Here is a 27,677-nt window from a genome sequence, read left to right as displayed (position 1 = left end):
TCGACAATAGAGGAATGCATTAGGCCTAGTCGACAATAGAGGAATGCATTAGGCCTAGTCGACGTTAGAGGAATGCATTAGGCCTAGTCGACAATAGAGGAATGCATTAGGCCTAGTCGACAATAGAGGAATGCATTAGGCCTAGTCGACAATAGAGGAATGCATTTGGCCTAGTCGACACTCCACTCAGAGAAGCTGTAGAACCTCATCTTTCTCTCCTCTTTTCATCCTTTTTTCAACATGGATTCTAATGGGAGAGAAAGATGAGGTACAAATGGGTTTTTCTTTCATTTCGGAGCCTGGGTTTTCATATCGAAATTGTCCATCAGTGACTCCTTAATAACCTTTATGTTTGGATTAAAAGGAAAACATGGACTGGAAACACACTCCTGAATATGATTATTATGATTATTCAAAGTGGAGACTAATGACGCATATATTATTCAAGGTGGACTTCTAAAAATAAGTGTGCTGCCTGTCGTAGCTACGTGTGTGAGGTAGAGTCACTGATAAATGTGATTTATCTTGTATTCCCTGTGAGCGGGCTCCCGGTACCTCACTGGAAAGGTTAAAACATACAGCCTGCAGCCATGACTACAAAGGGCAACATGCTGCTTAGAAATGAGGGATAGCGCTATGAGAGAGAGAGAGAGAGAGAGAGAGAGAGAGAGAGAGAGAGAGAGAGAGAGAAAGGGAGAGAGAGAGGGGGGGGTAGAGAGAGAGAGAGAGAGGGGGGGGGTAGAGAGAGAGCGAGAGAGAGGGGGGTAGAGAGCGAGAGAGGGAGAGGGAGATAGGGGTAGAGAGAGAGAGAGAGAGATAGGGGGGGTAGAGAAAGGGAGAGAGAGAGAGAGAGAGAGAGAGAGAGAGAGAGAGAGAGAGAGAGAGAGAGAGAGAGAGAGAGAGAGAGAGAGAGAAAGGGGGGGGGTGGAGAGAGGCTGAAGTAATCTGCTCCTCTTCCCTCCTCTCAGAGGGGTGGGGTTAAATGAAGACATTTCAGTTGAATGCATTCAGTTGTACAACTGACTAGGTATCCCCCTTTCCTTTCCTTTCCTCTCGTTTCCCCTCCTCAGACCAAGCAGCCCTCAGACCAAGCAGCCCCCAGACCAAGCAGCACTCAGACCAAGCAGACCTCAGACCAAGCAGACCTCAGACCAAGCAGACCTCAGACCAAGCAGCCCTCAGACCAAGCAGCTCTCAGACCAAGCAGACCTCAGACCAAGCAGACCTCAGACCAAGCAGACCTCAGACCAAGCAGCCCTCAGACCAAGCAGCCCTCAGACCAAGCAGACCTCAGACCAAGCAGCCCTCAGACCAAGCAGACCTCAGACCAAGCAGACCTCAGACCAGGCAGACCTCAGACCAAGCAGCCCTCAGACCAAGCAGCCCTCAGACCAAGCAGGCCTCAGACCAAGCAGCCCTCAGACCAAGCAGCCCTCAGACCAAGCAGCCCTCAGACCAAGCAGACCTCAGACCAAGCAGACCTCAGACCAAGCAGCCCTCAGACCAAGCAGCCCTCAGACCAAGCAGACCTCAGACCAGGCAGACCTCAGACCAAGCAGCCCTCAGACCAAGCAGACCTCAGACCAAGCAGCCCTCAGACCAAGCAGACAGACCAAGCAGCCCTCAGCCCAAGCAGCCCTCAGACAAAGCAGACCTCAGACCAAGCAGCCCTCAGACCAAGCAGGGACACAGTTGAGGACTGTAAAAAAAAGAAAAAGCAGCTCTCCTATTAAATGGAAGCTGACCATAGAACGTAGACTGGGGAATAGAAATGCTCTATGAAGAAACAACAGTGTCTATGGTGAGTCACAGATGTGTCTGGGTGATTACCTTGGCTTGGCTACTGTGTCCTTCAGAGTGAGGGAGAGAATGTGACAGCACTCTATTGCCCTCTAGTGCAGGAACAGCAGAACAGCAGAATGGTGTGTGTGTGTGTGTGTGTGTTTTCTTCTATCCTTGTGGGGACCTAAAATCCCCCAAAGTCCCCACAAGGATAGTAAAACAAGGAAAATGTTCCCTCGTGAGGACATTTCCCACATCCCCATGGGGATAAAGACTATATTAAGCTTAGGGCTTAGGTTTAGGTTGCTGCCAATGACTGGAACGAATTGCAACAATCTCTGAAGCTGGAGACTCTTATCTCCCTCACTAACTTTAAGCATCAGTTGTCAGAGCACCTTACCGATCACTGCACCTGTACACAGCCCATCTGAAATTAGCCCACCCAACTACCTCATCCCCATATTGTTATTTATTTTGCTCATTTGCACCCCAGTATCTCTATTTCACATCATCTCTTGCACATCTATCATTCCAGTGTTAATACTAATTGTAATTATTTTGCACTATGGCCTATTTATTGCCTTACCTCCATAACTTGCTACATTTGAACAGACTGTATATATATTTTCTGTTGTATTTTTGACTTTATGTTTTGTTTTACCCCATATGTAACTCTGTGTTGTTGTTTTTATAGCACTGCTTTGCTTTATCTTGGCCAGGTCGCAGTTGTAAATAAATAAAAAGGTTTATAATTAAGGTTAGGGTTAGTGGTTAGGTTTAGGAGTTAGGTTTAGGGTTTGGGCTAGGTTATGGTAAGGGTTAGGGAAAATAGATTTTGAATGGAAAATAATTTTAGGTCCCCACGAGGATAGAAGAGCATAACATGCGGTGTGTGTGTGTCTAATAAGGAAAATCATGTATGGACATTTAGAAAATAAAATATATATGGAATATATATAAAAATATGAAATAAATATATTTATAACCTGAAAAAGCAAACAAAATACTGAGGAATGTTGTTGACATTTTTTTTTGAGTCTCTTGTGCTTTAACTTCATTACGCATAGATAGATATTAAAGTTAAGATAAAGTTATGCATAGATAGATATTAAAGTTAAGATAAAGTTATATATAGATAGATATTAAAGTTAAGATAAAGTTATGCATAGATAGATATTAAAGTTAAGATAAAGTTATGCATAGATAGATATTAAAGTTAAGATAAAGTTATGCATAGATAGATATTAAAGTTAAGATAAAGTTATGCATAGATATATATTAAAGTTAAGATAAAGTTATGCATAGATAGATATTAAAGTTAAGATAAAGTTATATATAGATAGATATTAAAGTTAAGATAAAGTTATGCATAGATATATATTAAAGTTAAGATAAAGTTATGCATAGATAGATATTAAAGTTAAGATAAAGTTATGCATAGATAGATATTGTCTGTATTGTTTTTATATTGTCGTCTCTGCTGACGACTGAATTTAATGCTGCTGATTTATCTAATGGTACATACATTCAGTCAGACTGCCATCCTAGAAGTCCTTTCTGCTGATCCATTCAGTCAGACTGCCATCCTAGAAGTATAGGTCTTCACGGATCCACCTGTACCCGAATACCCAAGACCAAATCCGGATCCAAAATTCAAAATAATGTCACGGGTCTGGGTCGGATTTTATATGATTGTCTCGGGTCTCGGGTATGTGTAATTTTAACTGACTTACAGACCGTACAGATCCAAACACGACTGCTGCAGTAGAGAGAGAGAGCGAGAGGCATTTTATAACTTATGCTGATACTCTTGCTTTTCACTGAGAGTGGTGCACAGAGACAGCTTAATGCAGGTACAGAGGCTGAAGCTCCTGGGCCCAGGCCCATGGGCCCAACAGGCAGCAAAGAAAAAAATATACAGTGGGGAGAACAAGTATTTGATACACTTCCAATTTAGCAGGTTTTCCTACTTACAAAGCATGTAGAGGTCTGTAATTTTTATCATAGGTACACTTTAACTGTGAGAGACGGAATCTAAAACAAAAATCCAGAAAATCACATTGTATGATTTTTAAGTAATTAATTTGCATTTTATTGCATGACATAAGTATTTGATACATCAGAAAAGCAGAACTTAATATTTGGTACAGAAACCTTTGTTTGCAATTACAGAGATCATACGTTTCCTGTAGGTCTTGACCAGGTTTGCACACACTGCAGCAGGGATTTTGGCCCACTCCTCCATACAGACCTTCTCCAGATCCTTCAGGTTTCGGGGCTGTCGCTGGGCAATACGGACTTTCAGCTCACTCCAAAGATTTTCTATTGGGTTCAGGTCTGGAGACTGGCTAGGCCACTCCAGGACCTTGCGATGCTTCTTACGGAGCCACTCCTTAGTTGCCCTGGCTGTGTGTTTTGGGTCGTTGTCATGCTGGAAGACCCAGCCACGACCCATCTTCAATGCTCTTACTGAGGGAAGGAGGTTGTTGGCCAAGATCTCGCGATACATGGCCCCATCCATCCTCCCCTCAATACGGTGCAGACCGAGGGTGATTGACCGTCATCTTGAACTTCTTCCATTTTCTAATAATTGCACCAACAGTTGTTGCCTTCTCATCAAGCTGCTTGCCTATTGTCATGTAGCCCATCCCAGCCTTGTGCAGGTCTACAATTTTATCCCTGATGTTCTTACACAGCTCTCTGGTCTTGGCCATTGTGGAGAGGTTGGAGTCTGTTTGATTGAATATGTGGACAGGTGTCTTGTATACAGATAACGAGTTCAAACAGGTGCAGTTAATACAGGTAATGAGTGGAGAACAGGAGGGCTTCTTAAAGAAAAACTAACAGGTCTGTGAGAGCCGGAATTCTTACTGGTTGGTAGGTGATCAAATACTTATGTCATGCAATAAAATGCAAATTAATTACTTAAAAATCATACAATGTGATTTTCTGGATTTTTGTTTTAGATTCCATCTCTCACAGTTGAAGTGTACCTATGATAATAATTACATACCTCTACATGCTTTGTAAGTAGGAAAACCTGCAAAATCGGCAGTGTATCAAATACTTGTTCTCCCCACTGTATATATATATATATATATATATATATATATATATATATATATATATATATATATTATACAGTATATATATATTAGATATGTGGTATATATTTTTTTTTTTTTCACTGAAACTGCCAACCACAGGAGGATTCAGGAGCCCACTTTCAATGAGTGTAGACAGCCTGCTGCTGGCTGCTGCCGCTCTGCTAATCATCAGATGGGGGGAGGAGAGGAGGTAGGGGGGCCACATGGGTCACTGGGGGGCCCTGCCTTGATTGGGTAACTGATTAGCCCGCTCTCAATGTTCAAAATACACCAGAGAGCATCATTTAGTCACAGAGGATCAATAGTTTCAACAACAACAAAATTAAATGGATTAAACTTTATCACAAGCGCATACAGGTCACTGTCTAAATAAAGGAAACCCCTAAATAAAGTGCCTTAAAAGGGTGTTGGGCCACAACAAGCTGACAGAACAGCTTCAATGCACCTTGGTATAGATTCCACAGGTGGACCTAAACCATGCCAGGAAAATGTACCCCACATACCACAACATAAACTTTGTATCCCTCATTTGCTCAAGTGTTTCCTTTATTTTGTCAGTTACCGGTTACCTACAGTCGGGAAGGCTGCAGTTTGGGCAGCATGCGCGCCACATGTACAGCTTGTTGGATTGTGGCCATAGACATATAATCCATAGAAGGGTTTTGGAACCTCTTACCCTGGCAATTTGAGTGTTAAACTCATGGATAAACTAGCAATGGCTGCCAGTCCTGACTTGAATGGGAAATGCCATTTATGGATTATATACATCTATTTTATTATTATTATTATATTATATTATATTATTATATTTATGGTTGGTTGCGGTGGTCTGTTTGCCTTGTGAATTTCAAAATACAATCGCGGGAAAAACGTACAGTTTGGAAGGCAAAAGCCTACCGCTGGAAAAAAAGAAGACTAATCTGTCTGTATAACCAATAGAAGAAACATTTTTCTCAACAACTCCCAATTTTAAGTAGCTCATCTTGAGATAGGCTATTGCCAAGAGGAGCGCATCGACCATCACCATGAATAGTAGCCTATGGCATCATATTCATCATTAGGTGAGTCAGTGTCCCACTGGAAATAGTAGCCTACTGTAGCCTATAATAATGTTGCTTCATTGGCCTGGGCTACTGTTGGTTTGAATTCAAGACCAGAATGATCTCAGTTTGTCAGTGTCAGAGTAGCCACTCATTTCAGTCATTTGCGTGGTATTAAAAAAGATTCAGCTAATGTCTTATATCATGTAAATGATGTAGAATTGCATGAAATGCGTTTTTAAAAAGCCAATTTTTTGGGGGGTCTCTGCTCAAACTGTAGCCTACGCCACATCGCAAATGTCACTATGGCTTTATTATAATGGGGCTTTTTCTTCAACAGTAAATTTACCACGCATCCAATTGCATCTTGGTGCACGGATTTGTTTACAGAAAATCATGGTGTGCCGGGAATGGGGGGGGGGGGTATTCTTTATCCGGCCGTGGTGGAGCATGTAGCTTGTTGTTGGCCAATCATAAGTCATCAAAGTGGCAGTAGGCTACAGTCACAGAGCCTCTGTGTGTGGCAAAAGTTAGGAGATATCTAATCAATGGAAGATGCTACTATATTCTGAATGGAGTTGCTGTTTGTAACTGTGTAGGGAGGAGAAAGCGCATGCAGCCTCAATTAGCCTAGCCAGCTAGCTTAACTAGCTTCTCCCGGTTTGATATGAAAGGAGACAAGAGTAAAACCCTTTATAACAAGTTTAACATATTCATACTTGTGCCCTCCCTGAAAACCAAAACATGGCAATGATTGAACCAGCTGAATTTCTAAAGGAGGAGTCTCACCATCAATTAAGCTTTCACATAGACAATGTAATTTTATTAGATGTGCTTGCTGAAAGCCAAGCACAACTTTAGAAATTGTTCATACTTCTGCTGCCACCTGTAGCGACAAACCCGTAAAAGCTACCAACACCAAAACAACTTATAATAATAATATTCCATTTAGCAGACGCTTTTATCCAAAGCGACTTACAGTCACGCGTGCATACATTTTTGTGTATGGGTGGTCCCATACAGGGCGGCAGGTAGCTTAGTGGGTAAGAGCGTTGTGCCAGTAACCGAAAGGTCGCTGGTTCTAATCCCCGAGCCGACTAGGTGAAAAATCTGTCGACGTGCCCTTAAGCAAGGCACTTAACCCTAATTGCTCCTGTAAGTCGCTCTGGATAAGAGCGTCTGCTAAATGACTCAAATGTAAATGTAAATGTAAATGTCCCGGGGATCGAACCCACTACCTTGGCGTTACAAGCGCCGTGCTCTACCAGCTGAGCTACAGAGGACTTCAACATCAAGACTGACACTGGTCAGTGTGCTTGAAAGAAATGTTTTGAAATACTTTTCAAACTACAACCATATTTGCATAAATATGACCAAGGTAAGATATTGTTTTGGAAATTATAGTTTAGAGTTGATAAATAACCTTTTTTATTTTCCATGAATGTTACCCACTGTGACGATTGTCCTTATGTCCTCCGTCACATTATCTAAAGCCTTTTATTATTATTATTATATTATTATTTATGGTTTATGAGAAGCACATGTATTTATTGATAATAACGTGGGTTAGAGATGTCCTCTTGATTGTTGTTGGTCACCTGTAAAAGATGAGAAACGTGTGTTAAGAGTTTCAGTTGGGAGCACCAGCAATTGGTTTGGCGCCGGAACATTTTGTTGTGTGTCTCCCGATAAAAATATAGGTTATTTCTGGTCATACATTCAATGATCAAAAGTTACAAGTACAATGTGATATTATTGAATTAAAACGTGAAGGTAGATCATCAGAAATGTGTATGATTAGGTTACCTTGTATTTCGTCATTTATTGAAGAGGGTTCTGTTCATTTCCTGTTCAGAGAATTGACGGGCAAATGGGGCGCGTTGGAGCGCGTAGTTAATGAATGGTAGGGTGGTGCGGTAGTGGCTTATCCCGGGGGACGTACATGTTCATATCCCCAGTTGTATTTATGCTCTTAAGCATGGATTAAGCAGTTATTGATATGTGTGGTAGTATACGCTAAGTGCATACGTTTTTTATCTGAACATGTATGTATGGTATTTCAAGTGCTTTGAATGTTAATTGACCAGATATGTGAAAGGGTTTCCCATTGGTCAGTTGCTTCATTGGTATTGCTATAACAAGCCTGTCCTCTCACTGTTTGTGGAACAGAGATTGGGTAAGGTTGGCATGCTGCTAGATTTTGTTTGAAGAGCTCTATTGATCCAGTTGATTATTTTTGTAAATACCTGTACATTTCGCCGGCTCTATCTTCACGTTTGCTAATAAAAAGCCTCACTCTTGGCAAGAAAAATCTGTTCTGTATAGTTGCTTGTAAGTAAGCATTTCACTGTAAGGTCTATACCCGTTGTATTCGGCACATATGGCAAATCAAATTTGATTTGATTTGATTGCCTCACTGTAAAATCCTATCACTGGGTCTCACACCCACCTTATGCAGACAAATGCATTGAAAGTATATGGAGCGTTAGCCTACTTTACTTACGGCGATCAATGTTTACTAACATATTGTCTTTCCACTACTACATCACTGTAGCTAAGCTAACATTAGCTAACACTGTATAGGAAGGTAGCCCTACTCCCTAGTTTGTATTTGTATTTGTATTTATTATGGATCCTCATTAGCTGGTGCCAAGGCAGCAGCTACTCTTCCTGGGGTCCAGCAAAATTAAGGCATATATACAATTTAAAAAAACATTACAATACATTCACAGGTTTCACAACACACTGTGTGCCCTCAGGCCCCTATTCCACCACTACCACATATCTACAATACAAAATCCATGTGTATGTGTGTGTATAGTGCGTATGTTATCGTGTGTGTATGTGTCTGTGCCTATGTTTGTGTTGCTTCACAGTCCCCGCTGTTCCATAAGGTGTATTTTTATCTGTTTTTTAATTTTACTGCTTGCATCAGTTACTTGATGTGGAATAGAGTTCCATGTAGTCATGGCTCTATGTAGTACTGTGCGCCTCCCATAGTCTGTTCTGGACTTGGGGACTGTGAAGAGACCTCTTGTGGCATGTCTTGTAGGGTATGCATGGGTGTCCGAGCTGTACGCCAGTAGTTCAAACAGACAGCTCGTGCACTCAACATGTCAATACCTCCCATAAATACAAGCAGTGATGAAGTTAATCTCTCCTCCACTTTGAGCCAGGAGAGATTGCCCTGTGTACATCCAAGGGCCAGCCGTGCTGCCCTGTTCTGAGCCAATTGCAAGTCCCTTTTTGTGGCACCTGACCACACGACTAAACAGTAGTCCAGGTGCGACAAAACTAGGGGCTGTAGGACCTGCCTTGTTGATAGTACTGTTAAGAATGTAGAGCAGTGCTTTATTATGGACATACTTCTCCCCATCTTAGCTACTGTTGTGAACATGACAGTTTACAATCCAGGGTTACTCCAAGCAGTTTAGTCACCTCAACTTGCTCAATTTCCACATGATGTATTACAAGATTTAGTTGAGGTTTAGGGTTTAGTGAATGATTTGTCCCAAATGCAATGATTTTAGTTGAATTGCTTGCCACCAACTCTTAAACTAACTGCAGCTCTTTGTTAAGTGTTGCAGTCATTTCAGTCGCTGTAGTAGCTGACGTGTATAGTGTTGAGTCATCCTCATACATAGACACACTGGCTTTACCCAAAGCCAGTGGCATGTCGTTAGTAAAGATTGAAAAATGTAAGGGGCCTAGACAGCTGCCCTGGGGAATTCCTGATTCTACCGGGATTATGTTGGAGAGGCTTCCATTAAAGAACACCCTCAGTGTTCTGTTAGACAGGTAACTCTATCCACAATATAGCAGGGGGTGTAAAGTCATAACACATACGTTTTTCCAGCAGCAGACTATGATCGATAATGTCAAAAGCCGCACTGAAGTCTAACAAAACAGCTCTCACAATCTTTATCATCATCAATTTCTCTCAGCCAATCATCAGTCATTTGTGCAAGTGCTATGCTTGTTGAATGTCCTTCCCTATAAGCATGCTGAAAGTATGTTGCTATTTTACAGTTAACAAATTGACATTGTATCTGGTCAAACACAATTATTTCCAAAAGTTTACTAAGGGTTGGTAACAGCCTGATTGGTCGGCTATTTGAGCCAGTAAAGGGGGCTTTACTATTCTTAGGTAGTGGAATGACTTTTGCTTCCCTCCAAGCCTGGGGGCACACACATTATAGTAGGCTTAAATTGAAAATATGGCAAATAGGAGTGGCAATATCGTCCACTATTATCCTCAGTAATTTTCCATCCAAGTTGTCAGACCCCGGTGGCTTGTCATTGTTGATAGACAATAATTTTTTCACCTCTTCCACACTCATAATTTGGTCAGATATACTTGGATGTGTAGTGTCAGCATTTGTTGCTGGCATGTCATGCCTAAATTTGCTAATCTTAAGGTTTAAAGCATTGTGTTATCTATTTCCTCATAGATCCACATTATTCAAGTATGGTTTATTGAGGTTTTATTGTGTATAGACATTCTGTGAATCAAACATGATATTAATGTTCCCAAAAACAGGCCAAGAACAGAGCAGCCACCATGACCTAGTTAGTCCTAGATCTGAAAAGGGATTGGATAGGTGTAAGCAAAATGGCAGAAATTCCACCCAGCCACAGGGAGGGACCAATCTGAATTTGTCCAATAGAAACTCTTGTGCAAAACATTTCGCAACAGAATCGGACTAATGAATACCCCTGATAAGATATGAACCAAAAGGATCAGCTTCATTAAGTCTCTTTACCTAGACCTGTAACAAACCTGTGCTTCACTGTAAAACAAAAAACACCCACAACTGAGTTTAATGCCAACATAATAGGTTTATTTTCAATCAAGTAAAACATTCAAGATTTTTTTATTTTTTATCCAAGATTCACAGAGGTAAAAAAAAAAGGCATGATGCTTATAGATGCTATAATAATTATTATTATAATACTGAGTGATATGCACATAAAATAAAAAATGTGTATTGATAAAATCAATCAGTGCTTGGGTTCTCAACTTACACAAGCGAGGGGACAAGGGAGAGAACACGCACCCCTTCAGCCAATAAGGGCGGAGAAAAAACATGAAAAATTAACAACTCCAACATGAGAAAAGTGAAGTTAATCAAATAAAATCAAAAGCTAAACCTGCATTTGTACGGAAATGCAAGGAGGTATCTGCTATTGGAACATAAGGTTTAAAGCATTGTGTTGTCTTGGAAATACAAGAAGATATTGGTTTATATATATATATATCAAAAAAAGGTTTAAAGCATTTTGTTGTCTTGGTAATACAAGGAGGTATTGGTTTATATTGAAAACATTAAGGTTTAAAGCATTGTGTTACCTATTTCCTCATAGATCCACATTATTCCAGTATGGTTTATTGAGGTTTTATTGTGTATAGACATTCTGTGAATCAAACATGATATAAGGATGAGTTAACATGAATGTTCCAAAAAACAGGCCAAGAACAGAGCAGCCACTATGGTCATTGAGGTATGTGAACTTCAGTCATCTTCGGTCATTTTACTAATTCACCCACTAAAGGGCATTGTGTGCTTAACTTTAGTGTCCCCGTCTTAGTGTCACTACATAGATACGTCTTGTTTCTGAAGGCTTTACAGATCTCTAGAACTGACTCAATACTGGACGACAATCAGAGTAATGCTGAATTACAAATCGACCCTAGTTCCTACACCCAAGGTCAGGGTTCTTCAATTCCGGTCCTGGAGGGCCGAAACACTTCTGTTTTTTATTTCTACCTGGTAGTTAATTGCACTCACCTGGTGTCCCAGGTCTGAATTAGCCCCTGATTAGAAGGAGGATGAAAAACAGAGGTATTTCGGCCCTCCAGGACCGGAATTGAAGAACCCTGCCCTAGGTACTCCGGTAGATTTGAGAGGATTGGATAGGTGGAAACCAGGGGTTGGAACCAGTTCAGGGAACAAAACAGAAATCCGGAAACGAAATAATTTGTTTGAGGAACAAAATCAGAAAAGGGAACGAAAGTGATCTATACTGTTCCGGAATCGAACAGTTATTTTAAAAGCATGGGAATCGGTTAATAATGTTATTTTACGTGCCGGCCACAAAAAAATGCAACAAGGCACCTATGACAAAGCCCCCACTCTGTCACTCAGAAGCTTATACAAGTGTCTGCCTGCCAGCTGAAAATCTTTGCCAGTATGTGTGCTTATGTAGGCAACGTGCCCCTCCCCTCCAAAGCTTAGGCTAATGTAGCCTACTGACGTTACAAGCGTGGTTCAGAAATTAGGGAGAGGTTTTTAATTAGAGAAGAATGGATCAACTTTTTCAATGCTAGTTACAGATACTGTAGTTATCACGTTTAACATTGGATTTACTAACTACAAAAAGGTAAGACGTGTTTTAAATCTGGTGCCACTCTGCACACAAGCTTGTTAGCTAGCTAGCTTTGGTCCAACTCTCGGAAGTTCAAAGATTCAAAGTTCCTCCATAGAAGCCACTCCTCAGTAGGTATAATTATGTGGGTCTAATTCAGATAATGCATGTCATAACAAGATGCCCAGTGCTTCAAGCCAAGCCTCCTCCACCACCCTCTCTCGCGCTCTCCCCACCTGCAAAATGTCAGTCGCATCTCACGCCCTACACTTGGTTGTCCATCACACATGTAAACAACTATAGCCTAGGCAGCCGATAGCGCCCCTGCACTATCTGCTGCCTAGGCTTAAACAAGTATAGCTTGCCCACTCCATAGCAAGCTGCTCTATCCACACTGATTGGTCAAGTCATTTAATGAAAAAAAAAAATATGATTTCAGAGGTTTAAAAAGGAACAATATATACCAGTACTTTTTTGGGGGTTCGAACCAGTTCAGAACTTTATTTTGCAGTCGGAACGGAACAAAATCAATTATGGTTCTGTTCCCAACGAAACGATTGGAAAATAATTCCAGTTCCATCCCCTGGTGGAAACACTATGGTGATCTCTTCATTTTACCTTCATATTAGCTAGGTGGTAATGTTGCCAAATATCCATCTATACAATTCTCCTAGGAGTGGCTAAGGATTAAGGACAAGGGGTCGATTTGGAATTAATCTTCCTCTACTTGGTTTTATCTGATCTGATAAAGTAAAAGTCTTAAAACTTGGGGGACATCACCAGTGAGATAAACCACTTGAGAGACTGAGGCCTGAAACGCAGAGCTGAAAGCAGTGGTTCTGAAACGCAGAGCTAAAAGCAGTGGTTTTGGTTCAAATAAGGTTGTTAAAATAACACAGAACAGGTGCATTCAGGATCAATGTTTCAAACTGGTTTGGTCTTAAACAGGATTGAAGGAAAGGACCCTATGAACCTGGAATAACATGTCACTGTTGATTTAGGTCTCTACTCTCAAGCATGTGTCAATCAAGTGTCAACCTGGTTTGGCAGCTGCCAGTGATGATGGGAGTCAAGTACATTGTACACGAGAGTGTGAAACATTCCCACAGATTCGATGCTTCTGAACGCAGCCTACTAGACAAGTAAGCATATGGTGGCTCAGTCCCCAACAGAAAGCTAATCCGAACACAACCACCTTAGAAAGACCGTATTCTTGTCCATTTCACAATAGCATCTTGATCCCACCTAGTATGAAGCGATGTATTGGGCATGTACACGCTAGGAAAGCGGGGACGTCACAAACATCAAAATGTAGTGGTTTACACCCTATCAGTCTTGGAGGCAGCATTATGTTTGCTTGCAAAAAAGCAGTGCTGTAGCGAACTAACTACAAATAAGTCAAATAAGGCCAACAGTTGACTAGCTAGCTAAAGTTAATATTTACAGTTAGTCAGCAACCGCTCCTATAGGCCTACTCGTTTACTAGCTACCGTGACACCTTTGTGTCACAGATCCCTCCGAAAAAGACAAGGTGTCTCCATTTGAGTTTAAAAATGACTGTGTGACTTATTCAAATTTCCAACCGTACTGGACATGTATTCAAAGTGGTGTACTAGTACGTGCATTTGAACAGAGCCTACGAGAGGTGTTCTCAGTTGAGTCTTCACATAATAGAAAGATAAGACAATCAAATCAGTAGTTACAATGATTTGAAGAAGCAGTGGTACTTTTTGTTCATATTCCAGGCATAAACTAGTCACTCATGTACTGCAAACTGCGATGAAGACTATGAGGTGAGTTTGTACTGTAATACTGCAGCCGTCACCCAAAAAAATCTGTCCTTTTAATCTCAGAGTAGAGTTCGTTTTTCAGCCAAAAAATTATAACAATATTCATTAAAAATAATTGAAGGATCTCTACATATGCAAGGTCACTATTACTACAAAAACCTACACATTTCGTGTTAAGTATTATTAATGCCACTCATAGGTACATAGTGTAGTTCACAAAAAGAATTGATCGTCTCGAGACAACAACTTGTGATTTTCTGAGGTTGTCAAAATGGCCGACATTTAGGTCACTTACTAAGGAACCCAAAGCGAGAAAAATAGCTATTTGGTAATACGGTGGGACTACACAGACAAAACATCGATAGGCACTATCTCCTTTTCCGTATACGCAGTACAATCTTATTCGTGTCCACCTCATGCCAGTCATTATCAAGTGGTTACAAACAATGAGAAATATATATCTTTTTAAGTATTTCACAATAGAACAAAGTCAAATCCTTTTCAAATGAGGTTAGGAGAAAAATTGTGTATAAACACTTAACCAACGACATGCCAATATAGCTAGCCCAAAACGGAGGATTCCTCACTGGTTGTTGTCTGCAGCTAAGTGTATAGGCCTACACATTGTTTTATGCTTGGAAAAGCACACACACACACACACACACACACTTAGCTGGCAGACAGAATTCACCCTGGATGTGGTGATTAACACTCCCATTTCAAACTGAAGTAAAGCCCTAAAAAAACAGTATTTGATTGGGAAAAGGAGTTGGAGTCACAACTGATCTGCTATTTCAGTGATGTGATTGATTGAAAACTGCATTGTGACTCCTGTGCCAACAGCGGAGGCTTGTAACAAAAAACTTCACGGAGGTGGTAGGAGGGGCCGGGGGCGGGAAGAAACAGAGGAAATGAGGTAGGATTTTGCTGTAAACAAAAAAAACAGTATTGTAGTTAGAAAAAAATGTAAAAAATTACAAGTGATACAAATCTGTGAAGTAAGACCAGGGAGTCTGTGGCAACAAAAAAGGCCCTTAAAAAAACACACAATGCCTCAGTACAATACAGTCCTACAGTTATTCTTACAAGATCAATCAATACAAAACATAATAAGAAAAAAAAATGCACAAATATGTATAACTCAAGAGGTAGTTAACTAATATCAGTACATGAAAAGGTACAGAAACTCTAAATCTCAGTGGATGATTCCCAAAAGAATAAAATACACTTTTTGTTTTATTCCCTGAGAACAGTTTATCATCCTGAGAGGAATTGTTGGTAAAAATAAAATAAAAAAGACATTGTACAAAAATTGTCAGGTGAGCGCCGGCCTTGGCTTGGGCTGTTCTCGTTGTGTGGTTTGGTCATTCTCTTGTTCGCTCTCCATCGCTGTGCACTTGTTGGATTTGATTCGATGCACGTCACACCTTTAAAAAGCTGTCCATAAACAACCTCAGTGTCGAACTTTCAGCAACAGTCCCTAGAAATACCAAAGGAGCAGGAACAGCAAAGCAACAAGTCCTACTTTTAAAAATGCCTTCAAATAAAGCCAAACTCTTTGGTACAGAAATGTATACCAAAAACAGTTGGTTGCCTACATAGTTTGTTTTAGAGCTTTAGAAAACACAAGCTAGTTTGATATCGTCATACAAAGTCATTTGATTTGTCAGCACATTAAGAAGATACAATTCCAAAGTGACCCACATTAACTTTTGTGAGGAGTGCCACTTCAGAGAAGTTATTTTCACATTCAATATGGTCAGAGAAGAGTTGTCACGTTTCATTAGTATAAGCGCTACTGGAAACTCGCAGAGGATTCACGTCATACGAAAACCAGCACTTTAGTTTTTTTCTGCCTTCCTTCCTCTCTTAGTAAATTTCTGGACTATTTGAAACACGAGCAGCGGTGTTTTGGAATCCCGTTTTGATGGGAAACAGGTGGTACCATAGCCGCAGAGGGGAGAGGGATGGGTTTATGGGGTTAGAGAGATGTGACATCACACAGATCTAGAGGGTATGTGACTTGACTAATACTAGGCTTATAACTAGGATTCAGAATTTTACCTAATTAAGTCAGGGAGAACCTCCAGGCCCTAGGCACTTGATGGGAAAGGAGGAGACAGACAGACAGACAGACAGACAGACAGACAGACACAGACACGATGCGGCGGGAAGGATGATGACAGTGAGATGGACCGATAGAAATGAAGAGTGACAAATGTAGATAATTTATTCTAAAGGGGTGGGGCCTTGATTGAACAGGCCAAAAGAGTGATGTCACACAGGTCAAAGGGAGAGAGGGGTGTGATGGTGCTTTAACTTAACGCCGTGTTAACTTGACAAAGAATCCTACGCACAATACAGGGCTTTCTTAAACTATGTTAGAAATCAGTTATTATATACTTAAAGTTAATACCATTTTAATAATATGCTATTCTTTCATACATATATTATTGACATATTGTGACTTTATAAACTGTGACACTATCTTCAACTAATTAGCCAGCAAACCAACTCTAGATCTAGATACTAGAAGTCCAATTAAATAATGGTATTTTTTCTGTTTTGAAACTTAAACCTATAGGTGGATATTGATAATAAGGTTTCTTATCTAAGGCATATCTAGGATTATATTAAATATAATTGTTAATAGCAAGTCCAGCTAGAGGTTGGCCCCCAATCTCAAATATTAAACTTCTTGTCTGCCCCTGTTATGTTTTACGAAAGGAACAGCGTCTCTCGCTGAGTGGCGCAGTGGTCTAAGGCACTGCATCACAGTGCTAGCTGTGCCACTAGAGATCCTGGTTCGAATCCAGGCTCTGTCGTAGCCGGCCGCGACCGGGAGACCCATGGGGCGGCGCACAATTGGCCCAGCGTCGTCCAGAGTAGGGGAGGGAATGGCCGGCAGGGATGTAGCTCAGTTGGTAGAGCATGGCATTTGCAACGCCAGGGTTGTGGGTTCGATTCCAGTATAAAAAAAAAAAAAATGTATGCACTCACTAACTGTAAGTCGCTATGGATAAGAGCGTCTGCTAAATGACTAAAATGTCAAATGTAATAAACACAACCCCACTCACACACAAGCAAGTATGCGCACATGCCTGGATTCAATGCTATGCACTCTGTAGTCAATTGTCAGTACCACTGAACTAGAAACGCTCATCTTCTGTGGTTTAGGTGTGACAGTTAGGCTACTGGTTGTGATGACGTTACTGTCTGCCCATCCCCTTTTCAACCTTTCACTCTGGTATCCATGGTAATCTCCTCTACACTGATTGGATATGCCTAACTAAATAATAATTTGGCTTCTGATTGGTTGAGGTTCTAATGTTTTGATACAGGCCCTACCAGTGTTGCCCAATCCTGGTCCTGCACTCTTAGAAAAAAGGGTTCTGCGGCTATCCCCACAGGAGAACCCTTTTTGGTTCCAGGTAGAACTATTTTGGGTTCCATGTAGAACCCTCTGTGGAAAGGGTTCTACATGGAACCCAAAAGAGTTCTGCCTGGAACAAAAATTAGTTTTTCAAAGGGTTCTCATATGGGGACAGCCGAATAACTCTTTTTGGTTCTAGATAGCACTTTTTTTTCTAAGAGTTTAGACAAAGGGATGCACATTTTTGTTTTTGCCATGGCCCTAACACACCTGATTAAAATAATCAAAGGCTTGGTGATGAGTTGAATCTAGTGTGTAGATGCTAGGGCTAAAACAAAAATATACAGGATTAGGAAGCACTGGCCTACATCAAGGCCTTGCTTAAAATTCTTAATGCTTAAAACGAACTCTGCTGGATCGACGCATCATGATGTTTGGAACGGTTATATAATATAAATATGAACCAAAATCTAAAAGGGAACAGAGTCCTGGATGACACCAGTCATCTAACCCAGAGAGCCATCTAACCAAGAGAGCCATCAGATTCACCACCAACCTTGTTTCTCTTTAAGACCATATCGTCTCTTGAGCTGCACTGATTGAGACCAGTCACACACAAAGAGACAGACAGTCATTCACATGAGTCCGTAGCCCCAGCAATGGTTGTCATAGCTGCCACCGGAAGACAGCCAGTCAGTCACACACATTCACATACATCCGTACCCCTGACGATCGTTGCCATAGCTGCGCTGGTCCCCCCAAAAATTGACCTCCCATTATTTCCACAAGTGCGAGGTAGATTAGGGGTGGGGGTTAGGGGGTTCCTTAGGAGAGGGGGGTCAGGGGTACACCTCTCCCCATCTCTCCCCCTATTTCCTCCCCCTCTGGGGGCCACCGCGGTGTGACTGGGGTGGCTCCTCCGGGGAGGACGAGGGGCCCTCAAGGGGGGACGAGCCCGAGTGCTCCTCCTCGTCGGGGGGGTACAGGTGGGCCGAGGTAGAGGGGTGCAGGGGGTCCTGAGAGCCTGTAGGGTGCACCAGCACCTTGTGGGGACACTGGGCCACCATGTGTCTGATGCTCTGACAGTAGTGGCATTTCTTTGGCTGGGGGGGCAGGCCACACTCCTTGGCATGGTGGTCCAGACCTCCACAGTTATAACAGCTGGAGAGAGGACAGTAGGAGTGGAATGGAGAGAAAGGAGGGAGAGGAGGAGGAAGAGGAGGAGGAAGAGGTAAAGGACATAAAATGTTGTCACCTAATGTGTTAATAGTATGAAAACAATACTCAATGACTCAAATAAGCATGAATTAATAATTGGATACCGCTTTAATAGAATCAACAGGTATTTACGATTACGATTGATGCATTACAATGGAGCTATAATACATTGTAAGTCTTGTCATAAGCCTTTATCTGTTATTATCATCACATAGTAATCTTGAGTAATCACCACCCATTTTGAGTCAGTTGAAAATGTGTCACATAGAGAGAGATGACATTTTACAAGCCTAATTAGACATTATAAAGGCTCATACAAGCTTATAAGATGTAATAATGCATTATACCACGCAGCATTATGTAAAGTGTTACCCAAAAGAGTAAAACCTATTTCCTGATATCAACCTAGTGCTATGGGCTGAGCAGTGGTGTAAAGTACTTAAGTAAAAACTTTCAAGTACTTTCAAGTACTACTTAATGTTTTGAGTATCTGTATTTTACTACTTATATTTTTGACTAATTTTACTTCACAACATTCCTAAAAGGAAATAATGTATTTTTTACTCCATACATTTTCCCTGACACCCAAAAGTACTCATTGGTCCAATTCATGCACTTATCACGAGAACATCCTTAGTGATCCCTACTGCCTCTGATCTGGCAGACTAACTAAACACAAATGCTTTGTTTGTAAATTATGTCTGAGTGTTGGGAGTGTGCCCCTGGCTATCCATACATTTTAAAAACAAGAAAATCGTGCCGTCTGGTTTGCCTAATATAAGGAATGTGAAATTATTTATTATTTTACTTTTGATACTTAAGTATAATTCAAAACCAATACTTTTAGACTTTTACTCAAGTAGTATTTTACTGGGTGACTTTCACTTGAGTCATTTTCTATTAAGGTATCTTTACTTTCGCGCAAGTATTATAATTGGGTACTTTTTCCACCACTGGTGCTGAGGTGGAGATTGTTTGAGGCTTTTCCAGGATTCGCTTTGATTTCTGTAGAAGTGCACTTTCCTCCACTAGATGGTAGCATAACTAAGCCCATAAGTCGTTTTGAAATGGAAGAAACGATGCTGTCACTACACATACACACACATACACACATATATAAATACAGTGAGGGAAAAAAGTATTTGATCCCCTGCTGATTTTGTACGTTTGCCCACTGACAAAGACATGATCAGTCTATAATTTTAATGGTAGGTTTATTTGAACAGTGAGAGACAGAATAACAACAAAAATCCAGAAAAATGCATGTAAAAATTTTTATAAATTGATTTGCATTTTAAGGAGGGAAATAAGTATTTGACCCCTCTGCAAAACATGACTTAGTACTTGGTGGCAAAACCCTTGTTGGCATCATAGAGGTCAGACGTTTCTTGTAGTTGGCCACCAGGTTTGCACACATCTCAGGAGGGATTTTGTCCCACTCCTCTTTGCAGATCTTCTCCAAGTCATTAAGGTTTCGAGCCTGACGTTTGGCAACTCGAACCTTCAGCTCCCTCCACAGATTTTCTATGGGATTAAGGTCTGGAGACTGGCTAGGCCACTCCAGGACCTTAATGTGCTTCTTCTTGAGCCACTCCTTTGTTGCCTTGGCCGTGTGTTTTGGGTCATTGTCATGCTGGAATACCCATCCACGACCCATTTTCAATGCCCTGGCTGAGGGAAGGAGGTTCTCACCCAAGATTTGACGGTACATGGGCCCGTCCATTGTCCCTTTGATGCGGTGAAGTTGTCCTGTCCCCTTAGCAGAAAAACACCCCCAAAGCATAATGTTTCCACCTCCATGTTTGACGGTGGGGATGGTGTTCTTGGGGTCATAGGTAGCATTCCTCCTCCTCCAAACACGACGAGTTGAGTTGATGCCAAAGAGCTCCATTTTGGTCTCATCTGACCACAACACTTTCACCCAGTTCTCCTCTGAATCATTCAGATGCTCATTGGCAAACTTCAGATGGGCCTGTATATGTGCTTTCTTGAGCAGGGGGACATTGCGGGCGCTGCAGGATTTCAATCCTTCACAGCATAGTGTGTTACCAATTGTTTTCTTGGTGACTATGGTCCCAGCTGCCTTGAGATCATTGACAAGATCCTCCAGTGTAGTTCTGGGCCGATTCCTCACCGTTCTCATGATCATTGCAACTCCACGAGGTGAGATCTTGCATGGAGCCCCTGGCAGAAGGAGATTGCAGTTCTTTTGTGTTTCTTCCATTTGCGAATAATCGCACCAACTGTTGTCACCTTCTCACCAAGCTGCTTGGCGATGGTCTTGTAGCCCATTCCAGCCTTATGTAGGTCTACAATCTTGTCCCTGACATCCTTGGAGAGCTCTTTGGTCTTGGCCATGGTGGAGAGTTTGGAATCTGATTGATTGATTGCTTCTGTGGACAGGTGTCTTTTATACAGGTAACAAACTGAGATTAGGAGCACTCCCTTTAAGAGTGTGCTCCTAATCTCAGCTCGTTACCTGTATAAAAGACCTGGGAGCCAGAAATCTTTCTGATTGAGAGGGGGTAAAATACTTATTTCCCTCATTCAAATGCAAATCAATTTATAACATTTTTGACATGCGTCTTTCTGGATTTTTTTGTTGTTATTCTGTCTCTCACTGTTCAAATAAACCTACCATTAAAATTATAGACTGATCATTTCTTTGTCAGTGGGCAAACGTACAAAATCAGCAGGGGATCAAATACTTTTTCCCCTCACTGTATAGATAGAGAGATAGATAGATAGATAGAGAGAGAGAGAGAGAGAGGCAGAGAGAGAGAGAGATAGAGAGATAGAGAGATAGATAGAGAGAGAGATAGAGAGAGAGAGAGAGAGAGAGAGATAGAGAGAGTTGTTGTTGTTGTTGTTGTTTATTTTTACACACAAATCATTAATGAAATCAATACATGCTGGAAATACACCTTGGACACTAATACATTAATTTCCCAACTTTCATCCTCTGGAAGAAAAAAAAATTAACACGGTCCTTAAACGACAACAACAACAAAAATATGGGTTTTATTCATAAAGTCTTCATAAGCACAACATAGATGCTCTTCACAAATAATTTCTAAACAAAGTCATACTACATAAAAGGTGATATAAAAGGTCCTGACGTTTGATACCAAATGTGGCATAAATCCCTTTCACCACCCTCTATTTAGCCTGTTTCCATATTCATTATTGTAGGAGCTTCTATAGTAAATAATTGGCCTGAAAGGAACTACACTTCTTTATTATTTAAAAATGGTATTTTGTTCATTAGACCACAGCAGTCAGGTTTTCAAGATCGAGCACTTTCAGTACAGCAAACATCATAAAAAAAATGATGCAAAAGTCATGTTTTGTTTTGAAGTGGGATCAAAGACGCATCACCTTCAATACAATCCTCATATAGGGAGTTTTCTCAATGTTGCATGGAACACAGTTGGTGCATTGTATTGAAAGACATTATGGCTTGGAAAAGGCTTCGGAAAACAACGGTTGGCGTTCCATTACATTGATTCTCAGACACAATCGATGGTGAGCATTAGAAGCTAGCCTTGGTGCATTTCGTTGCATCTTTAAGATCACTGTTAAAAGACCAACAAACCACTCAATAACTAATAAAGAGCACAGCAGCAGAACAATTTAGAAGTAAGCTGAACTTAATGAAGGATGTTGAGATGAACCGTCCGTCCCGTGTTAAAAACACACAATCCATCGCTCTCTCACCCACACACCTTGTCATCCAACCACAATAAAAACAATGTGCCGATCAAGGGTCAAGTACATTTCAATTCCACTTGAACTGCCTGAGAAAACTGAATTGAAAAAGGCAATGCTATAACAAAAAAACGCCATTGCGTGATTCAAACTCCATATCCAATTCAATAACCAAACAGGCTTAAACAGGAATTGACCTCAGTGCAGACATCTTGTTTAGTTGAGCAATAAGATCTCGTCATCTCGATATTCCAATTCCCATTATGTGCTCTTACCGAGCTATGAAATGGTTTAGACACACTTCACTGGGACCTTGTGGGTTACTAAGGAGCTTGTGGTGGTTACCGTGGTAATACTTGGCCTATGCCTGCATCCGAAATGGCCCCCTATTCAGTGCACTACTTTTGACCAGGGCCCATATGAATCTGGTCAAATGTAGTGCACTACTGTATATAGGGAATAGGGTGCCATTTGGGACTCAGACTAAATATAGCCTAGACCGCCTCGTTTGTCCTTAGAGAAGCGCGGACACACCTCCCTGGGATTGGAGCAATGACCAAACATCATATGGTTTATTCTCCTTTTATTCTGTTATCAATTCCTGGTGACAGCAAATGTGTCAGTGTAAATTTAACGCTGAAAGTAAACATTGTTTTAGTGTTAAATTAACTCTTATGAGTGTTGAGAATAAACTCTGTTTATATTTTAATGAATATGCCTTATGCCAAGATAAATTGGTGATGGTAAAATTATTATTGTATTGGGATTAGGGTTGCAAAAAATCCGGTAACTTTACGCAAATTCCTAGGTTTTCCAGAAATCCCAGTTAAAAAGATTCCCTTAAGGTAATAATCAGGAAATACAAATTCCTCCACTTTCTGTAAAAACATGGATTTTGGGGAGTTAGCAGATTTTGCAACCCTAATTGGGATTGATCAAAAGAAGCACCTGTTATTGCCCAGAAGGTTAAGTTACCGAATCCCAATTCTCCTTAGTGAGTACCAGAAAGTAACCATAGCAACCACCTAACTTCTGACAGATATGAGCTGAAACAGGACCATTTAAATCCTATGTGACTAACTCAATTGCTGAGAGATAATTTAGACCTATTCTTAACTCTGGTTTACTGTTATGCTTAAAATGGATTGAGTAGTGAAATATTCCTTTAGTTTTAGTCAACATTAAACAGCAAAACATTTTTTTAATAATTTAGCTTATCCAGAGCAATTTACAGGAGCAATTAGGGTTAAGTGCCTTGCTAAAGGGCACATCAATAGATTTTCCCGTAGTCGGCTCAGCGATTCAAACCAGCAATTCTGGCCCAACGCTCTTAACCACTAGGCTACCTGCCACCCTAATATCACACTTCTCACCATATCTTAAACCCCTAACATTATACTGATACACTGAAGCTCTCTTGCCCCATGTCTAACAGTTTGGCATCTAATAATTTAAACTGGCAACTTTAGTGCAAGAACTAAGACCTCTATGTCACTTCTCTCAAAGTTTGTACTTGTGCACTCCTCCCCATGCATTTAAAAGCATTTGATTGATGAGCTAAACAGAGTTTCCGGTAACACTTTATTTGGATAGTCCATCTGTATATGTTCTACACACCATCTATTTAAGAACAGACATTTTAGCTACAGAGGATCAATAGCTTCTAAAAAAATACCTGTGGATTAACTTTTAACACAAGCCATTAAGAGTCAGGAAGGCCGCAATTTGGGCAGCATGCACGCCAAATATAGAACAGCTTGTTGTGTTGTGGCCATAGATACTGTATAATCCATAGAAGGGTTCTGGAACCTCTAACCCTGGCACTGACTGCTAAACTCATGGGTACACTAGCAATGGCTGCCAGTCCTGACTTGAACGGGAATTGCCATCTATGGATTCAATTTCTATGGTTGGTTGCGGCTGTCAGTTTGCCTTTCACAAATTTCAAAATACAAATCACGAGAAAAACGAAGGCCTACCGTTTGGAAAGCAAATGTCTACTTCTGAAAAGGGAGCACAAATCTGTCTATAGAAGCTATGCATGTTTTGTTTTTCAAAGTATCTTATCTTGAGATATTGGCACGAGCGCATCGGCCATCATCTTCATCATTGGGTGAGTCAGTGTCACTAGAAAGTTTATTTTGTAGCCTACTATAGCCTATACAGTATATATTAGGGTTTCCGTTATGAACATTTGTCATTGGACAAGTGACTGGGAAGATTTTAATTTATCGGACATTTGAAATATGTACCGGTCAGCCATATGCATTCGGTGCGTAATCCATTAGGGCATCCACCCACACAGCCAGCATCATCAATAAAGAAGCAATATTGACCAAATTAGCCACATTTACGTGTCCTTAAAAACAGCCAAATTACAAAAACACTATTTGTTGTGTTTCAATGTGTTGCATATGCAAAACTTTATAGCCTATTGTTTTATTTTTTCCTAAATCATTCATTATCCACCTCACGGTTCAGCGGTCAGAGATTTGAGCACTAAATGCATCAGGGCATTAGATGCATAGGCCTATAGGCTTTGGTGTCCACTATATGATATATATAGCGGTATATGTGGTCCTCTGTAGCTCAGCTGGTAGAGCACGGCGCTTGTAACGCCAAGATAGTGGGTTCGATTCCCGGGACCACCCATACATAAAAATATGTATGCACGCATGACTGTAAGTCGCTTTGGATAAAAGCGTCTGCTAAATGGCATATTATATTATTATTATATTATATTATATTATATTATATTATATATATATATATATATATATATCCAAATTACTATATGAGATATATTTGCTCAAATCTCTGACCGCTGAACCGTGAGGTGGATAAAAAAAAAATAGGCTATAAAGTTTTGCATATGCTACACATTGAAACACAACGAATAGTGTTTTTGTAATTTGGCTGTACACACACACACATACACTACCGTTCAAAAGTTTGGGGTCACTTAGAAATGTCCTTGTTTTCGAAAGAAAAGCAATTTTTTTGTCCATTCAAATAACATCAAATTGATCAGAAATACAGTGTAGACATTGTTAATGTTGTAAATGGCTATTGTAGCTGGAAACAGCTGATTTTTTATGGAATATCTACATAGGCGTACAGAGGCCCATTATCAGCAATCATCAGTCCTGTGTTCCAATGGCACGTTGTATTTGCTAATCCAAGTTTATCATTTTAAAAAGGCTAATTGATCATTAGAAAACCCTTTTGCAATTATGTTAGCACAGCTGAAAACTGTTGTGCTGATTAAAGAAGCAAAAAAAACTGGCCTTCTTGAGAAAGAGGAGTGGGAGGCCCCGGTGCACAACTGAGCAAGAGGCCAACTACATTAGTTGGTCTAGTTTGAGAAACAGACGCCTCACAGGTCTTCAACTGGCTGCTTCATTATATTGTACCCGCAAAACACCATTCTCAACGTCTACAGTGAAGAGGCGACTCCGGGATGCTGACCTTCTAGGCAGAGTTGCAAAGAAAAAGCCATATCTCAGACTGGCCAATAAAAATAAAAGATTAAGATGGGCAGTCTGAGATTTGAGTTGGATGCATTATATAGTACCCTCATGGGTCTCCCGATCGCGGCTGGCAGAGAAACAGCCCGGGATTGAACCCAGATCTGTAGTGACTAGTTACAGTTTTGATTTAAATTGTTTTATAAATCTATGGAAAAACTTGAAAATGGCTGTTTAACAATGATCTACAACAAACTTGACAGAGGTTGAAGAATTTTAAAAAGAATAATGTGCAAATATTGTACAATCCAGGTGTGCAAAGCTCTTAGAGACTTATCCAGAAAGACTCACAGCTGTAATCACTACCAAAGGTGATTCTAACATGTATTGATTCAGGGGTGTGAATACTTACTGTATGTAAATTAGATATTTCTGTATTTCATTTTCAATACATTTGCAAAAATAATAATATATTTTTTTAAACACTGTCATTATGGGGTATTGTGTGTAGATAGGTGAGAGAGAAAAATCAATTTAATCCATTTTGAATTCAGGCTGTAACAACAAAATGTGGAATAAGTCAAGCGGTATGAATACTTTCTGAAGGCACTGTCCATCTCACATCCATTGTAGGGAAAGAATTACATAAGCCTTGGCATCGCAAACATTAAAGGCATATAGTTTCATTTTCTTTTTTTTAAAGGAATAATCTGGGATATTTCCTTCTGTTCAATGGTCCTTTGATGACAGCCTGCCCTATACCCATTGATTCTTGAAGAATAACTTGAGCTGCGTGTATGAATTTGAGAGTAGTTAGGTTACATTTCTCCAGCCCCCATCCCTTAGCTTACTGCAAGTGGATACACAAACTCCAGATTTTGGCTTTAATGTACACTGTACAGTGGAACTATGTGAAGTAGCCTCCTACGATGGCAGCCACATATAGCTCCATCCCAGTCCGGCACTCTGTGTTCACTGCAGCACCAGGTGCTCTGACACATGGAGAGGAGAAGGAACTGCATGTTTTCACAGTAGAAGAGGAGAAGAGGGAGGGAGGGAGGGAGCTACATTTAACGTTCACTACTCCTTAAAAAGTATTGTAATAGTACAGTCCAACACCACAGACTGTGTCTTCAGATATAGTCAAAACACCCCCTATCATAATGCCTGCATTAAAATGCATTGAGATTCACACAAACCTACCCAGGCACAATTTTAAGATCCTGGAAGGTGATAAATTGACTTTAAATAGCTGAAATAGCTAGTGCCCTATTCAATGCATGAATCAAGCAGAATAACCATGGCAATCGCTGTGTACTTAGATCAGTGTTAAATCTACAATCTAGGCCCCCTGATAAATATCCAACTAATGAAGACAGAAACATATAGATTTGTAAGGCTAATACAAAAATTACCTGCCATATTAATACCCATCAACAACAAAAAATGTATTTCATTTCGGTTGTCTTTGTCAGTAAAATTAGAGCGTAAATCAACAGATGACTTTTCAAATGTTAACTAATATATATGTTAACAAATGTTAACTCATATATATTTTCAAACCACATTTAGAAACCATATTTAGAATCAGCTTAGCCTTTTTAATTATTTGTTGTCCAACGTCACTTTAACGCTGGTTTCCAGTAGCAGTAGTGATTGGGGGGATCGATACAGTTACATATACATATCTGTATCGTCACTTGCACACAGCACTGATACACACACACTTACCCCACCAGACATGCCACCATGGGTCTATTCAGAGTCCCCAGGTCCAGAATAAATTCAAGGAAACGTACAGTAGTATACAAAGTCATGATTGAATG

The 27,677-nt window shown here is 40.5% G+C and overlaps 1 protein-coding gene across 1 annotated transcript in view; it reads right to left on the bottom strand.

Annotated features, from left to right (window-relative positions):
* Positions 1 to 18,327: 18,327 nt before the first annotated feature.
* The window catches only part of LOC311108365 (protein lin-28 homolog A-like), a gene marked incomplete at both ends in the record, with an annotated part of 40,680 nt that continues 31,330 nt past the window's right edge, over positions 18,328 to 27,677 (bottom strand). Inside the window, one exon of the mRNA XM_084151000.1 lies at positions 18,328 to 18,619. Within this exon, the coding sequence (XP_084007126.1) occupies positions 18,328 to 18,619 (292 nt within the window). The remainder of the gene's footprint in view (positions 18,620 to 27,677) is intronic.

This window comes from Coregonus lavaretus (genome assembly GCF_964263955.1).
Source record: "Coregonus lavaretus genome assembly, chromosome: 33".
NCBI lineage: Eukaryota > Metazoa > Chordata > Actinopteri > Salmoniformes > Salmonidae > Coregonus > Coregonus lavaretus.
This window is presented reverse-complemented; position numbering and strand designations above follow the sequence as displayed.